General features: G+C 48.2%; 1 protein-coding gene and 2 long non-coding RNA genes across 3 annotated transcripts in view; 1 reads left to right on the forward strand and 2 right to left on the reverse strand.

Moving 5' to 3' along the window:
• Nucleotides 1-1,675: 1,675 nt before the first annotated feature.
• The window catches only part of LOC132506283 (uncharacterized), a 31,825-nt gene continuing 17,669 nt past the window's right edge, over nt 1,676-15,831 (reverse strand). Inside the window, exons 5-11 of the mRNA XM_060124811.1 lie at nt 10,288-10,392; nt 9,846-9,986; nt 9,692-9,749; nt 5,256-5,415; nt 4,508-4,902; nt 4,082-4,195; nt 1,676-2,954 (exon numbers count right to left, since the gene is read on the reverse strand). Coding sequence (XP_059980794.1) covers nt 2,434-2,954; nt 4,082-4,195; nt 4,508-4,902; nt 5,256-5,415; nt 9,692-9,749; nt 9,846-9,986; nt 10,288-10,392 — 1,494 coding nt within the window. The 3' untranslated portion in view covers nt 1,676-2,433. The remainder of the gene's footprint in view (nt 2,955-4,081; nt 4,196-4,507; nt 4,903-5,255; nt 5,416-9,691; nt 9,750-9,845; nt 9,987-10,287; nt 10,393-15,831) is intronic.
• LOC132505242 (uncharacterized) lies at nt 4,924-8,228 on the forward strand. The gene is made up of 2 exons (XR_009535319.1): nt 4,924-5,551; nt 8,138-8,228. It is a non-coding gene; the product is annotated as an uncharacterized LOC132505242 (long non-coding RNA).
• Nucleotides 8,280-10,165, reverse strand: LOC132505241 (uncharacterized). The gene is made up of 2 exons (XR_009535318.1): nt 9,932-10,165; nt 8,280-9,749 (listed from the first exon to the last, which is right to left on the reverse strand). It is a non-coding gene; the product is annotated as an uncharacterized LOC132505241 (long non-coding RNA).

Raw genomic sequence — 15,831 nt, forward strand, 5'->3', positions numbered from 1 at the left:
CAGATCTCTCATGTGCAGGCTCTTCCCACGGAACACACTCCACACTGTTTGACAAAGACATCATTTTTTTTTAAGAATATTTATTTTTTTTAATATTTATTTATTGGCTTCATTAGGTCTTAGTTGCGGCACGCGGGCTCTTCCTTGTGGTGCACAGGCTCTCTAGTTGTGGTGCATGGGCTTAGCTGCCCCGCAGCTTGCAGGATCTTAGTTCCCTGGCCAAGGATCAAACCGGCGTCCCCTGCATTGCAAGATGGATTCTTAACCACTGGACCACCAGGGAAGTCCCGGCAAAGACATCTGATGGGACCTGTCAAACAGCCTTGCTACTGCTCGGGGATTTTCTATGGCTCCTCAGTGCCTACAGGGTGAACTCCAAGGTCCCCGCTGGGATCCTTGGTCCTCCCAGATTGGTCCCACTTCTCCGGCTGCATCTGTCATCCATTATTCTTTACTTTCAATCTTTATGTTTCAATCAAGTGGAACTGCCAACCATTCCCTATACATGCCCATCCTGGTTGAAATCTTTCTCATCCTTCAAGGCTAGTTTGAACCACCTCCTCCAGAAAACCTTCCTCGGTCTCCTCTTGGTCCTCCTCACATATTATTTTGTGTTGTATTTGAATAATAACAATAACCGATGTTTATTAAACACTAATATTCAAGGCACCATTCTGTGTTATCTCATTTAATCGTTATGTCAGTCTTATGAGGTAGGTGCTATTATTATCCAGGTTTTATAGATGAAGAAACTAAGGCAGGGAGAGGTAACTTGGAGCAAGAAGTCATTTGCCCACGACTGCAGAGCTATAAAGCAATTGAGTCAGGATCTGAACCCAGACAGTCTGACTCCAGAACCCATGTCCTTAACCTTTACTCCATGCTGTGTCCCTCTTTTATCCTTTTTAGGAAATAAGGCTCCTTCGCTGCTTCCTCTGCCTAAAAATCTCACTACATACCAATTCCTCTTAATGCTATGGGAAGCACAACCACCTCCTTCTCCAAGCTACACTTCCTGGCATATCACCAACCAGGATGGGTTAAGTGGTGCCTCTGGACTTCCTCCATCACAGCCCAAATCACTGTTTTGAACATTGGACTTGAGTCAGTGTCCCTGGCGCCCTGCACAAAACCCGTCTTCAGACGGTGTTTGCTGAATAAAGGAAATTAGCCTTCCTCATCTTGGGATTCCCTCATCACCTGGCAGTCTCTCCAACAGAAGCCACTCAATATATGGTCACTGAATGTTGACTGCCAAAGGTCTCTGGCCTTGGCGGGGCTCTCATTTTCCTGCTGAGACTCCCCCAGACAGGTGAGACTGGCTCCTTCACTTCACCCTCACCTGAGCCCCTGACCCCTGTTCTGCCCAGATCTGACTGCTCATAGGAAGTGGTAGATATGTGTGGGCACAGTGCCAGTTTCCAGCTTTCCTGCTTTGTAGCGGTGAAACTTTGATCCTCAGTTTACTCATCTGTGAAACACAGCTGTTGCTATCCATCCCTGCCTCCTTAGCAGACTTCTTTTCATGGTCTGAAGTGTAAAATATCGACAAGCATTTTCAATTGTGTTTCAACAAACGTTTATTGCACATTTACTGTGTCATACATATTGTTACAATTTCAGTCTTCACACTAACCCTTTGAGGTAGATATTATTATTATTTTTTTTTTTGTGTGGTACGCGGGCCTCTCACTGCTGTGGCTTCTCCCGTTGCAGAGCACAGGCTCCGGACGCGCAGGCTCAGCGGCCATGGCTCACGGGCCCAGCCGCTCCGCGGCATGTGGGATCTTCCCGGACCGGGGCACGAACCCATGTCCCCTGCATTGGCAGGCGGACTCTCAACCACTGCACCACCAGGGAAGCCCGAGGTAGATATTATTGATCCTCATTTTACAGATGAAGGAGCTGAGGCTCAGGGAAAGCATGTGACTTAACAGCTACGCCTTGGGGGCAAGTTGCAGAGACTAGGTCTGCACCCGGTGTTTCTGTATTCTTTCCACCCACTCCACTGCCTGAGCCTCCTGTTGATGTCAGTTACCCGCGACTAGACCATGCCCTACATCTGAGGCCTCCTCCTCGGCCTTAGTCCCCCAGAGCATTTACCTCTGCTGCAGATAAGCAGCGGGGATTTTTTTTGGAGACAGTGTTTGCACATGATCTTGGCTGCACCTGCTACTGAGATAACACTTTGAGAAAAATCCAGCATGTCACTCTCTTCATTTTTTAAGAAAGACTAGGGAGAGGAGGTGTCAAGTTTAATCTCTGAATCTTTACAGGCACTTTTATTTTTACAGGTTTGGAAACTAGAGGGATCCTTGAGGGAAAACCAAGGGATGAATTTTGGGTCCCAAATTCCTGACTCAGGAGCCTCCCTCAGGGCCCAGTTAGTCCTTAGCGCTGAGGTCAGGCTCAAGCCCAGCCAGGGGGAGCCGCTCACCCGCACTCTTTAAAGATGTCCGGGTAGTGCCGGAACAGCACCGGCGGGTCCCGGTCACCTCGGACTGGGGCCCGAGGCACAGCCCGGATTCCGGGCCTCCGGCCCCGCCGGCCCCCAGAGCAGGAGCGGTGGATCCACTGGTGCGCTTCCACGGCAAACTTCCTCTTGAAGCGCATGCCACACTCGGGGCAGGGGAAGGGCCGCTCACCCGAATGCATGCGCCGGTGGCTGACCAGCAGCGAGGGATAGGTGAAGCGGCGGCCGCAGTCTGCACACACGTGGCGCCGCTGGCTGGTCTGAGCATCTACACTGGGCACCAGGGCCGGGGGCTGCGCACCTGCACTCTGGTCACAGGCAGCTTTGCTGGGTGGCTCTGCTCTTGCCGAGGTCTTGCTGATGGTTGAGTCAAGGTTGTTTTTAACCAGCTCTTCAGGCCTCTCCTTCCTAGGAGTCTTTTCGGATCCTTTGGCTCCTGGCCCTGTCTTGGGTTCCTCTTCCTTTTTGTTTGGGGCATCTCCTAGGAAACAGGAATCAAGTTACATTTTAAAACACATTCGCTTATATCGTTTCAGGTTATAGGATGCTTTTACTTAAGGAAATGCCAGAAAAGTACTGCCCAGTGATTAACACACAGGCTCTAAAGGATGGTAAACAGGGGTCAAATCTCTTAAGAGTGACTTATCTGGGCCTTGCTTCCTCATGTGTCAAACGGGAATCATAATGGTTTCTTTAGTTCACAAGTTTGTTGGGAGGATTAAATGAGTAAAAGCATCTTAAGTACTTAGTAAATGCTCAGTAAGCAATAGCAGTACTTCCCTGGTGGCGCAGTGGTTAAGAATCCGCCTGCCAATGCATGGGACACGGGTTCCATCCCTGGTCAGGGAAGATCCCACATGCCGGAGCAACTAAGCCTGTGCGCTACAACTACCAAGCCTGCGCTCTAGAGCCTGCGCGCCGCAACTACTGAGCCTGTGTGCTACAACTACTGAGCCCACGTGCCCCAGCTACTGAAGCCCGCACACCTAGAGCCTCTGCTCCGCAACAAGAGAAGCCACAGCGATGAGAAGCCCACACACCGCAAGGAAAAGTAGCCCCCCGCTTGCTGCAAATAGAGGAAGCCCGCGCGCAGCAATTAAAACCCAATGCAGCCTAAATAAATAAATAAGCAGTAGCTATTATTATGGTGGTTTCTCATTTTTTTGCAGGGTTAAGACATTTACAGAGGAGTAAAGATATTTGCTCAAGATCACTCTGCTGAGGGATGGTGAAAGAAGAAGAGCCAAGTTGTCAATTACTGGCCAATTACTGCTTTGCCTTGTTTGAGAATGTGAAAGGCAGACCTGAAGCTGCTTTCATTCTTAGGGGATTTTAGTTGTCCCTGAAAAGGGGAGAATGAACAGCGCTTCTCCCAGAGAGAGTCTCAGACTTGGGCTCCTGATTATCTTACTCTGGTCTCAACTTGACTACTGTACCAAATTCTGAAAAATTTGTATCAGGTCTGCCTCTTTTCCTTCTCCCGTATCCAACATCTGTTGACTCTTTCATTCCTTTAGGGATGCTGGAGGTGGCGATCTGAAAGAAAACACTGCTAGACAGGAAGCCCTGGAATACTGGGGTTGGGGGAAACTTGGGACCATCCCTCACCTCTCAGAGCTCCTCCCAGGCTTTCCCCCTCCTCAGGATCCTGGGCGGCGGGGCTCCAAGCCTCACTCTCCTGTTCCATCCAAGAGATGAGGGCTGGTTTGGGGCCTGGGAATCCTGGGAGAGAACAGGGATCACAGTGCTGGCCTGAGAGGCTGCCCTGGGAAGATGGCATCCCCCTGTCAGGGTGAGGTCACCTCCTCAGAATTTAGGATCAACCTGGACAGGGTCTGCAGTGCTCCTGCCTGAAGCAAGCGGATGCGAGATGGAAGGACTCTCGAGAGGGTACCTTTAGCGCTGGGGATGGGAGGTGGCTGGTGTCGTTGGTGGAATAGTGCGGGATTAGGCCTCACAATCCTCCGGGTCCTCATGTCATCTCCCCTGTGAACCCCAGTGAAGGAGCAGGCGAACTCTGACCCGGAGCCTCACCGAGCGCGTCCAGGTGGCCGTAGGTCTCCCGCATCACGTCCCGGTACAGGGCCCTCTGCGCGGGCCGCAGACACCCCCACTCCTCCGGGGAGAAGTACACGGCCACATCCGCGAAGCTCATGGCCGCAGGCTTCTTGCAACTAGGCCCGGTCTCCCCCGGTCTCAGCACCAGGAGCGGGGCCGGGGGCGGCGCCATGTGGCCTCCAGCCCAGAGCAGCGGCCGCCTGCTCCCCGCGCCTGGCCTCAGCTCTCGTCGTCCACAGGAAGGGCTCCCGAGCCCGGGGCCCCGCCCAGTCTTGGCCTCCGAACTCAGCCGAAGGGAACCGAAGTAGCAGGGTTGGCTGTTTGGGATTCGGGATTCTGATGGGGACAAATAAACACCCTCGGTGTTTAGTCACTTCCTGGCAGCTTGGACACACACACCTGGGTTAAGGGATCCGTAAGGTGCCTTCAGAAAATATGGCGACATCCAGGCTTCAGTTGTCACTGGCTGCTCTTAAGGGCGCCGTCCCGTGACCGTATCAAACATGGCGCTGGTCTGGCTTTTCATTGCCCACTTGACCTTAAATACAATGGCCGTGCAGGTGAGTTTTAACGGGTGGGAGCTGAGGGGAGCTTTCCTGCCATCAAGAAAGATGGACGTGCCCGCGGCTTCCAGCACTCCCGCTGGCCGCGTTGCACGCCGGTGATTGGCCGCGACAGCAGGAAGCGGCTGTGCCGCGACGCGGGACTGGCGGGGCGTTTTCACGCGGAAGTCTCTGTAGGCGGGATCTGGAACCCAGCAACGATCTCGGCGTTTGTGGAGCTCGGGACTTTGAACTCGATGGTCTCCTTCTGCGCGTCCCGGCAGCAGGATCCGCAAGCCGGTCTCTGGCCCCTGCGGGAAGACGCACACACCTGGCCAAACCCTGGGGGCAGCCGAGGTAGAGATCAGGTACACGTTTACACTTGGGTGCACAGCTGCGGAGCCGACCCGACTCCTTGCACCGGCAGTTCCGCTCGCTCATTTTCTGGACTGGAGCCGCCGGCGAAGGAAGGTGCTTGGTGAGGCTGGAATTGGAATGGAGAAGTTTTTCCAAAATAATTAACGTACGTGGTTTTTAAAAAAGTAATACAAAAGGTTTGTAATGAAAAAGGCAGCCTCCCTACCCATTCACCCTGTTCCCTAGAGGCAACTACTTTAAACTTTTTATTAACTTGAATTATATTGTACATACAGTAAAATGCACGGATCTTCACTGTGAAATCCGTCGAGCTTTGACAAATGTATGCCATCACCCAAAACAAGATGTAGGACATTGGTATCACCCATGTTTCCTTTCCAATCAATACATACTTTTCTATTGTGATATATTGCATAAAATTTTAACCATTTTTAAGTTTTTAATTCAGTAGCATTAATTACATTCACAATGTTGTGCGACCATCACTAGTGTCATTTTTCAAAACATGATTTTCATCCTCACAAAAGAAAACCTGGAACCCGTTAAACAGTCCTTCCCCATTCCTTTCCTCCCCCCCCCCCAGCCCCCTCTCCACCCCTGGTAACTTCCAATCTACTTTTTCTCTTGGATTTTTTTTTTTTTTTTTTGCGGTACGCGGGTCTCTCACTGTTGTGGCCTCTCCCGTTGCGGAGCACAGGCTCCGGACGCGCAGGCCCAGCGGCCATGGCTCGTGGGCCCAGCCGCTCCGCGGCATGTGGGATCCTCCCAGACCGGGTCACGAACCCGTGTCCCCCTGCATCGGCAGGCGGAATCTCAACCACTGCGCCACCAGGGAAGCCCCCTTTTCTTAAAAATTGTGATAAAATGTACGTAACATAAAAGTTATCATTTTAACCTCTTTTAAAAAATCATTTTAACCATTTTTAAGTTCAGTGGTATTAAGTACATTCACAGTGTTATGCAACCATCACCACCATCCACTCCAGAAATTTTTCATCTTCCTAAACTGATTCAATACACTTCACTCTTAGCCATTTCTTCTGGAGCTTTCATTTTACACTTTTTTTTAAAATTGCTTTTTCTTGGTATACTCATTTTAGACACTATGGGCACCCTGCTATGATACTTGATACTTAATTTCTAGCCCCATTCCCTTGACCTCTTTACAACATACTTAATGCAATAAATTATTTATTTATTTATGGCTGTATTGGGTCTTTGTTGCTGCATGCGGGCTTTCTCTAGTTGTGGTGAGCAGGTGCTACTCTTCATTGCGGTGCGTGGGCTTCTCATTGCAGTGGCTTCTCTTGTTGTGGAGCACGGGCTCTAGACTGCAGGCTCAGTAGTTGTGGCGCATGGGCTTAGTTGCTCCGCGGCATGTGGGAATCTTCCCAGACCAGGGCTCGAACCCGTGTTCCCTGCATTGGCAGGCAGATTCTTAACCACTGCGCCACCAGGAAAGCCCATTGCAATACATTATTGTAAATAGCATTTCCTATATATGCTATTATTATACTTCCTTTCTTGTCAACTGTTTGCTTTTCTTCAATTTTATAATTGTCTTTTCTCCTTGTGTTATCTGCTCTGCTTCTTTAAGTTGTTGCAAATTACCAAGGGGAGCATCAAATCTCAAATCCCCATTTTTTTCCCTGGGAAATCTCCCTCCTTGGGCCCTCAGCCCTCTCTCCAAAACAGACTGGGCCTCAGCTGTCATCCAGGGTCTTCCCTCCCTGCCCTTGGGTTGTATCCTCTGCTTCCTAGACTCAGTGTCTTCCTATTTTTGAGTTGAGAGGGGTCATCTCAATGGCTTGCATTGGACTGACTACAGGTGCTAGATGTTTTCACTCCCACCTTTGGAATATTTCTGCAGTCAGGCAGGATGCAGACTCTAGTTGCTAAGCGTGGGGCCGGTCACTGGAGATAACAGACGGATGAGATCTACCAGGTGTCTGTTGGCAGCAGCCCACAGTCTGGTCTTGGAACAATTCCTTGCTTGCCCTCCTGCCTGCCCTACATGCCGAATCTCCCCTTTGTGTTCAGAAATGTTCTTTGCTGATCATGCTAGTGCCTTTTCAGTCTTTATATTTTCTGGCCTTGTCCTTGCTGTTTTTCACCGGAAATACTTTCTGGCTTTAAGTGTGACTTCTGCTGATTTTGCCTCAACAATTATGTGCTTATTTTAAAACATTTTGAGTTCTGGAGGTAATTCACTGTGTGAACAGTGTAGAAATGGGAGTAAGGAAAAAAACAGATCCTCAGAAATAAGTATCCTTTTAAACAGGGAATCAGGGGCTTCCCTGGTGGTGCAGTGGTTAAGAATCTGCCTGCCAATGCAGGGCACACGGGTTTGAGCCCTGGTCCGGGAAGATCCCACATGCCGCGGAGCAACTAAGCTTGTGCACAACTACTGAGCCGCGTGCCTAGAGCCCGTGCTCTGCAACAAGAAGCCACCGCGATGATAAGCCTGCGCACTGCAATGAAGAGTAGCCCCTGCTCACTGCAACGAGAAAGCCCGTGCACAGCAACAAAGACCCAATGCAGACAAAAATAAATAAATAAATAAATTAAAAAAACAAAACAGGGAATGAACTTTATGTAAAGAGAAGCTATAAAGCATTTCACTTGGACCAAAAAATACTTCTGTTTATTCAGGTACTATGTTGTAAATCATTTCTCTTTGCACTAGGGATGGAGAAAACATAAGAAGATGGAGCTAAGTACACTTGGCTGTTAACCATCAGATTGCAACGTTCAAGACTAAAACTGTTTGCTCATAAGTGGTTGGTGTCATGTTTTTCCTGCCAATCATTATAAAAATACAAAAATGATGCTTTCAAATTGTTTTATTGCCCAACAAACTGTAAATGTTTGTTGAAGAATCTTGATCAGATAATTATGAGAAATTAGGAAACACGCAGGAGGTCATTATAGTTCATAAATTTTACTTGTCAGTTTACATCTGAATAATGTAATAATATAATATGCTTAAGGCCACACAGCTAGTGGGGACTGAGCTGAACCTGGAATCCAGGTCTACCAATTCAGGAGAGGCTATGTAGTGAAGTAAAAATAACCCTCAGTTCCCATTAATAATCATCTTTGGAACCCAGGTATTTGGAGAAGCAGTCTTTTGGTCAAGAGATATTTGAGCCACCTAGCACCACTCCTGACATAGACATGCTTAGTCCCCCCCCCCCCACCTCCTTGCTTTTATCCCTTCAAGAGTTTCCTGTTCTAAAGTAGGGCTAGCAAATCTAAATAGGTCAGAAAGACCTCTCAACTGTTGACGCATACAAACATTACAGTAAAAATTAAGTCGGAAGATAACTATGCCTTGATTTCAACTCTAATCACAAGTAATATACTCCTTCTTTAAAAAAAAAAAAATTCCCCAGCATCATATTTCCAGCTGCTGTGGCCCAAGAATACATCTTTACTCAAAAGATGCAAAATCCAGGAAACATGCAAATATCTGGGGAAAAAAAAGCACATTGCAATTACTAGTTCATAAAAATTTGGAGAAAAAACCCTTTAAGCTCGCTAAGTTTGATACCTTTGTGCACTATGTGCAGAGCAAGTGTGGGGCAGGAGAGTTCCTCACCTGAAGCCACTGTCCTCTTTACGGCCACCTCTAAGTCTTCAAGACCAAACAATGCCAACAGAGGCTTGACACCACATGTGTGTCCTTGCTAGCTACTTGACCTGCTCTGGGTAAAAGACAGAATCCTTGGATGAGCTTCCCCAGTGCGGACAGGCCCGAAGCGTGCCCTCTATTCCAGGGAGCACCAGCTCCTTTAATAGGCTCTTATATCTAGGGTACTCCGTCTCTGAGGAGCGGGAGAGATACAGTCCAGAAAGCAGAATGCACTAAGGGAGAAAATAATCCAGAAAGAAAAGCCAGTTAGGTGAATGGTTTTCAGTGAAGTAACCTCAAGTGGGACTTGGAAGAGGGACCAGGAGCCTCAGCCCAAGAACTGAACACTAGTCGCGGGTGGCTGAAGGTGCACCAGAACCAGAACTGGAACGTGCCTTCCTAAGAGATGGTAGCAACGTGGCCCCAAGAGTGCTACCAGTCTCAATTTAGCTGTTCTGTTGAGCCCTTTGTGCAGATCAGGTGCAGGGAAACACGGAGGGGCTCTGGAGTGGGCAGTGTGTGCTGAGGCTCCGAGTGCGGGAGGAGGTTCTCCAAGGTCACAACCTGGGGTTTGAAGTGAAGGACCTTTCCCTCGTTTCTGCTCACAGCTGCAGAGATCTGGATCCTGGGCCTCTGGGCTCCACGCCTCCACCTCTCTTTCCACCTAAAAGATAAAATTGGGTTTGGGGCCTGAAAATCCTCACAAACACTGGGCTCGGCTGAGAACCCGAGAAGAGAACTGAGGGCGCTTGCTCGGTACTCCACACTTCCAGCCCATCGCCCCTGGGCGCATCAGTCCCCGCTTCCCACAGATTACTGGGTCCTGGCTGGGCCGCCGGACCTCACCGAGCGCGCCCAGGAAGCCATAGGTCTCCCGCGTCACGTCCCGGTTCAGGGCCTTCTGCGCGGGCCGCAGACACCCCCACTCCTCCGGGGAGAAGTACACGGCCACATCCGACAAACCTCACGGCCCCTGGGCTGCTTTCCCTCGTCCGCCCGGTCCCGGCCTCCCCAGGCACATCCGCCACCGGGAACCGGACCGGGGGCGGCGCCATGGGAAACCCTTCTGTGCTTCGCAGAGAGGCTTCCGGAAAATGTGGAAACGCAATTACCTGTTCCCGGCCTTCCTTGGAAAACGTCCTGAAGGCCCACAGTCCTGCCCTTAACTAAGATGGTGCCCCTCCGGCCTCAACATCCCTCGCCTTTCTTATCTGCCCTTCCATGCCAAGGGGCAAATCGGAAGGGAGGTTGGACTCCACGGCGTAACCGTAGAGAGAGAGCGTGCGTTGATTGGACAGCGCCGGTCGCTAGAGGAAGAAGGAAGGCTCTGATTGGTCTTTCCGGAGCGGTCTGTTTGAAAGGCCGAGAGTGAAGTAGCGGCAGATCCGAAGGTGGCTGGCGGTGCAGGATTTCTCTTGATCTGGCTTTTCTGGGTCGGCATCTAAGAGAGAGGTTCCAACGGAGTAAAGGTACTCATTTCTGCTACTCTCATGAGACCTCTTATGGGCAGGTCCGGGGCTTGGAGGTGAGTAAAAGCCCAAGGGCAAGACTGAGGCGGGTTCTGGAGGTAAGGGAGTGAGCTCTGGTACTCGGGCAGGGCTAGCCCGTGGGCTGTGGAAATGCGTTCCTACCCAGTATTTGATCTGGCCCGTGCTCCAAGGTCACAGATGTCTCCCCTTTTACAGACAATGAAACTGAGTGACGGGGCAGGTGACAGCTCACGGGGCAGCAGAGCCGGATTCAGAGTCATCTGGCTCCCGTTTCGGTTGAACTTAGGTTCAATTAAGTGCTTAGGGTAGCGCCTTGCACAAAGTACTCAATAAATAGGAGCTTATAGTTGTTATTGTAATTATAACACTATCTAGACCCTGCCTCAATCAGAAAACCTGTGTCAAATTACAGCTCATAAATGAATAATAACACTGAGGAGTGAGTCAGATCATCTCTTAAGATTTATTTCAATTCTGGATCAAGGTGGTGGAGTGGGAAGGTCCTGAGCTCACCTCCTTCCAGGACACACCAAAACTACAACTACATATAGAACAACTATCTCTGAGAACTGACCTGAAGACTAGCACAACAGATTTTCTACAACTAAGGATATAAGGAAAAGGCCACATAGAGAAAGGTAGGAAGGGCAGAGTCCTGGTCTAGTGAGAACCTCCCCCACTCCCGTGGGACAACCCACAAGCAGGAGGGATATCACAACCGCAAAGGTCCCCCCTGAGGAGCAAGGGGTCCATGTCCCACATCAGGCTCCCCAGCCTGGGAGACCTGCACCGGGAAGCCAAGCCCCCATAACATCTGGCTTTGAAAACCAGCAGGGCTTACATCTGGGAGAGCCCGAGGGCCGTGGGAAAGGGAAGACACTCAATTATTAAAGGACTCTCGCAGAAACTCACTTGCTCCAAGTCCTAGCACAGAGGCAGCAGCTTGAAAAGCGCCCGGGTCATACAAGAAGGAGATTCATTGACTAATTTCAGGGCATGCACCGGAGGGGCAGGGATCTGGTGGAATTTTCTCTGGGGATGGAAGCACTGGCAGACGTCATTTGTTTTTACTTTCTTTCCACGTAGCTGGCCTGGTGCTGGTGAGCACTATTTCTATCACTCTCCATCAGCCTAGCTAACACCACGCGCCCTGCCCCTGCTTTCCCCTGAGGACCCAGGGGACCAACCTCACCCACCAGCACACCTGCAACATTTGCTGCCCAACCGCAACAGGAGGGCACATGCAGCCCACACAGGGGATACCCCTGGAGCACCTGGCTCTGTTGATCGGGGGAGATTGCACCACTGAGCCCACAGGACACCTCCTATGTAAGGCCACTCTTTCAAGACTGGGAGATGAAGCTGATTTACATAGATATGAACACAGAGGGTTAGGCAAAATGAAGAAACTACAGAGTATCTTCAGAAGGGAAGAACAAGACAAAACCTCAGAAAAAGAACTAAACAAAGTGGAGACAAGCAGTTTATCAGATAAAGAATTCAAAGTAACTGTCATAAAAATGCGCATCGAACTCAGGAGAAAAGTGGATGAATCCGGAGAGGTAATCTGTGAGGAAATCATCAAAGGGCTAGAAGATCTGAAAAACGAAGATTTAAAACTTTTGAATTTATTAACTGAAATGAAAAATACACTCGTGGAAAGCAGCAGGAAATCAGAGAATGCAAAAAAACCAAAACAGACCAGTGATCTGGAAGACAAATGGAAGTTGCCCAATCAGAACAGCAAAAAGGGGGACTTCGCTGGTTAAGACTCTGTGCTCCCAATGTAGGGGGCCCAGGTTCAATCCCTGGTCAGGGAGCTAGATCCTGCATGCTGCAACTAAGACCCGGAGCAGCCAAATAAATAAATAAATATTAAAAAACAAAAAGGAATCCCCAAAAAACAAGAATAGGGTCCCCACCGCGGGTCCCAGCAGCTCCAGTGTGGGGGAGAGTGGCAGCAGCCAGACAGCCCAGCTTCGAGAAGGCTCTTGGCAGTCTGGCTGGCACACCAGGGAAGTCCCTATTTACTCTCTTTTAGATCCTTTTCCCATATAGGCCATTACAGAGTATTGAGTAGAGTTCCCTGTGCTATACAGTAGGTCCTTATTAGTTACCTATTTTATATATAATAGTATGTATATGTCCATCCCAATCTCCCAATTTATCCCTCCCCCCCAATCCCCCTGGTAACCATAAGTTTGTTTTCTACATCTGTGACTCTATTTCTGTTTTGTAAATAAGTTCATTTGTACCATTTTTTAAGATTCCATATATAAGCGCTATCATATGATATTTGTGTTTCTCTGTCTGATTTACTTCACTCAGTATGACAGTCTGTAGGTCCATCCATGTTGCTGCTGTAAATGCTTTTTTTTAAGAGGTGAAGTCATTTGCTGGTTGTTTATTTTTTGGTACAATCAGAAAGTAGTGGGATATTGAATATGGGAGGTTCTGATTGTCTTGGGTGTCAGCTTAACATTCCATAGATGGGGTAGCTTTTCTATCCTATAATACAAAGCATACTAAATGGCAATTGGAGTCAATTGTACATTTAATGTCTTGAACACTTTTTATATATTTATTTTATTTATTTTCCTTTTTTTTTTTATTGGCTGCATTGGGTCTTAGTTGTGGCACACAGGATCTTTGTTGAGGCATGCAGGATCTTTCTCATTACAGCGTGCGGTCTACTTGGGCTTCTCTCTAGTTGTGGCATGTGGGTTTTCTCTCTCTAGTTGTGGAGGATGGGCTCCAGGGCACGTGGGCCCTGTAGTTTGCGGCACGCAAGCTCTCTAGTTGAGGCGCAAGAGCTCAGTAGTTGTGGCATGCGGGCTTATTTGCCCCATGGCATATGGGATCTTAGTTCCCCGACCAGGGATCGAACCCGCATCCCCTGCGTTAGAAGGCGGATTATTTACCACTGGACCACCAGAGAGGTCCCTTGAACACTTTAAATTACTTCTCTTCCCTTGTTGTTTTTGGTAGAATTGTTTCCTAAAGCAAATCACTCCTTGATCTTGGCTCTCCTGGTTAGAATTTTGTGCACTCTGTAACGTCGTTGGTCCTGGTAGTCCAGTTTTCCTAATAACTTTGTTAATGTGCTGTGAATGATTGAAAACTTGAGTATGTAGTGTATACGATATTAAATTGTGAATTTAGTGGGACTTAGGATGTAACAGCATATCAACATTTGAAGATATGGGTACTTGATATCCTGTTAAGGGAATTTGCCTCCAAATTTTAAGCTGGAAAGGCACTGGAATAACTGTTCAGAAAAGAATCATGGGGGACTTCCCTGGTGGTCCAGTGGGTAAGACTGCGCTCCCAATGCAGGGGGCCTGGGTTCGATTCCTGGTGGGGGAACTAGATCCTGCATACATGCTGCAACTAAGAAGTCCTCATGCCACAACTAAGAGTCCACATGCCTCAACTAAGCCCTGGCGCAGCCTAAGTAAATTAATTAATAAATTTAAAAAAAGAAAAGAAAAGAATCATGGGAATTTCCTGGCTGTCCAGTCGGTTAGGACTCTGTCTTTCCACTGTAGGGGGCACAGGTTCGATCCCTGGCTGGGGAACTAAGATCCCACAAGCTGCGCAGTGCAGCCAAAAAAAAAAAAAAAAAAGAATCACAACTACATAATTTTTTAGGTTTTTGGTATGTATGTTAAGAATTGTGTACAGAGCTTCCCTGGTGGCGCAGTGGTTGAGAATCCGCCTGCCAGTGCAGGGGACACGGGTTCGATCCGTGGGCCGGGAAGATCCCACATGCCGTGGAGCAACTAAGCCCGTGCACCACAACTACTGAGCCTGTGCTCTAGAGCCCATGAGCCACAACTACTGAGCCCACGTGCCGCAACTACTGAAGCCTGTGTGCCTGGAGCCCGTGCTCCACAATGAGAGAAGCCTCCGCAGTGAGAAGCCCGTGCACTGCAACAAAGAGTAGCCCCCGTTTGCCGCAACTAGAGAAAGCCCGCGCACAGCAACGAAGACCCAACAGAGCCAAAAATAAATAAATTTATTTTAAAAAATGAATTGTGTACAAATAGAAATGCCTGTGTACTGATCCTCGAAACAACTAATAAAATCTCAATTATGAAAGAAAAGAAAAGAAAACAAAAATGAAGATAGTTTAAGGGGCCACTGAGAGGACATCACGCAGACTAACATTTTCATTGTAGGGTCCCACAAGCAGCCAAAAAATAAATAAAATAAATAAAATTTTTTTAAAAAGAAAGAAAATGCAAATTCACATGAATTTTTAAAAATTTATTTATTTAATTTATTTTTTGGCTGTGTTGGGTCTTCGCTGCTGCACGCGGCCTTTCTCTAGTTGTGGCGAGCAGGGGCTACTCTTCCTTGTGGTGCACGGGCTTCTCATTGCGGTGGCTTCTCTTGTCGCGGAGCACGGGCTCTAGGAGCGCAGGCTTCAGTAGTTGTGGCATGCGGGCTCAGTAGTTGTGGCTCACAGGCTCTAGAGCGTAAGCTCAGTAGTTGTGGTGCACGGGCTTAGTTGCTCCACGGCATGTGGGATCTTCCTGGACCAGGGCTCGAACCCATGTCCCCTGCATTGGCAGGTGGATTCTTAACCACTGCGCCACCAGGGAAGTCCCTGCATTTTATTTCATAAAATAACCAAATGCAAAAGAATGTATAGTCAAAAGTAAGTTTCACAAGTGTTGAACTCTTATACTACTGGTGGAGTGTCATTTGGTACAGTCACTCTGGAAAGCTGGCAGTATATACTAAAGCTGAAAATATGCCATACCCTATGACCTAGTAATTTCATTCCTAGGTGTATACCCAACAGAAATGAATACATATGTTTACTGAAAGACATGCGCTCACAGCAACATAAGTTGCAATAGCTCAAAACTGGAAACTATCCACAACAGTAGAATGAATAAACAAAGTGGGATATTCACTACATGGAATACCATTCAGGAATGAGAATGAATCATCTCCAACCACATGCATAATATGGATGAATCTTATAGGCAAATATTGAGCAAAAGATGCCAGACAAAATAGTATACATGATTCTATTCATATAAAGTATAAAAACAGGCAAAACTAATGCAAGCTGTTAAGAATTGGGATAGAGGGTTACCTTTTTTGTTTCTAGGGTGCTGATGAGATTCTGATTCCTGTTCTAGGTGCTGGTTACTCAGATGTGTTCAGTTTGTGAAAATTGAGCCATGCACTTGTGATATGTGAACTTATTTTTGTATTATGCTTCAATTTTTTACAAAAAGT

This window comes from Lagenorhynchus albirostris, chromosome 15 (genome assembly GCF_949774975.1).
Source record: "Lagenorhynchus albirostris chromosome 15, mLagAlb1.1, whole genome shotgun sequence".
Taxonomy (NCBI): Eukaryota; Metazoa; Chordata; class Mammalia; order Artiodactyla; family Delphinidae; genus Lagenorhynchus; species Lagenorhynchus albirostris.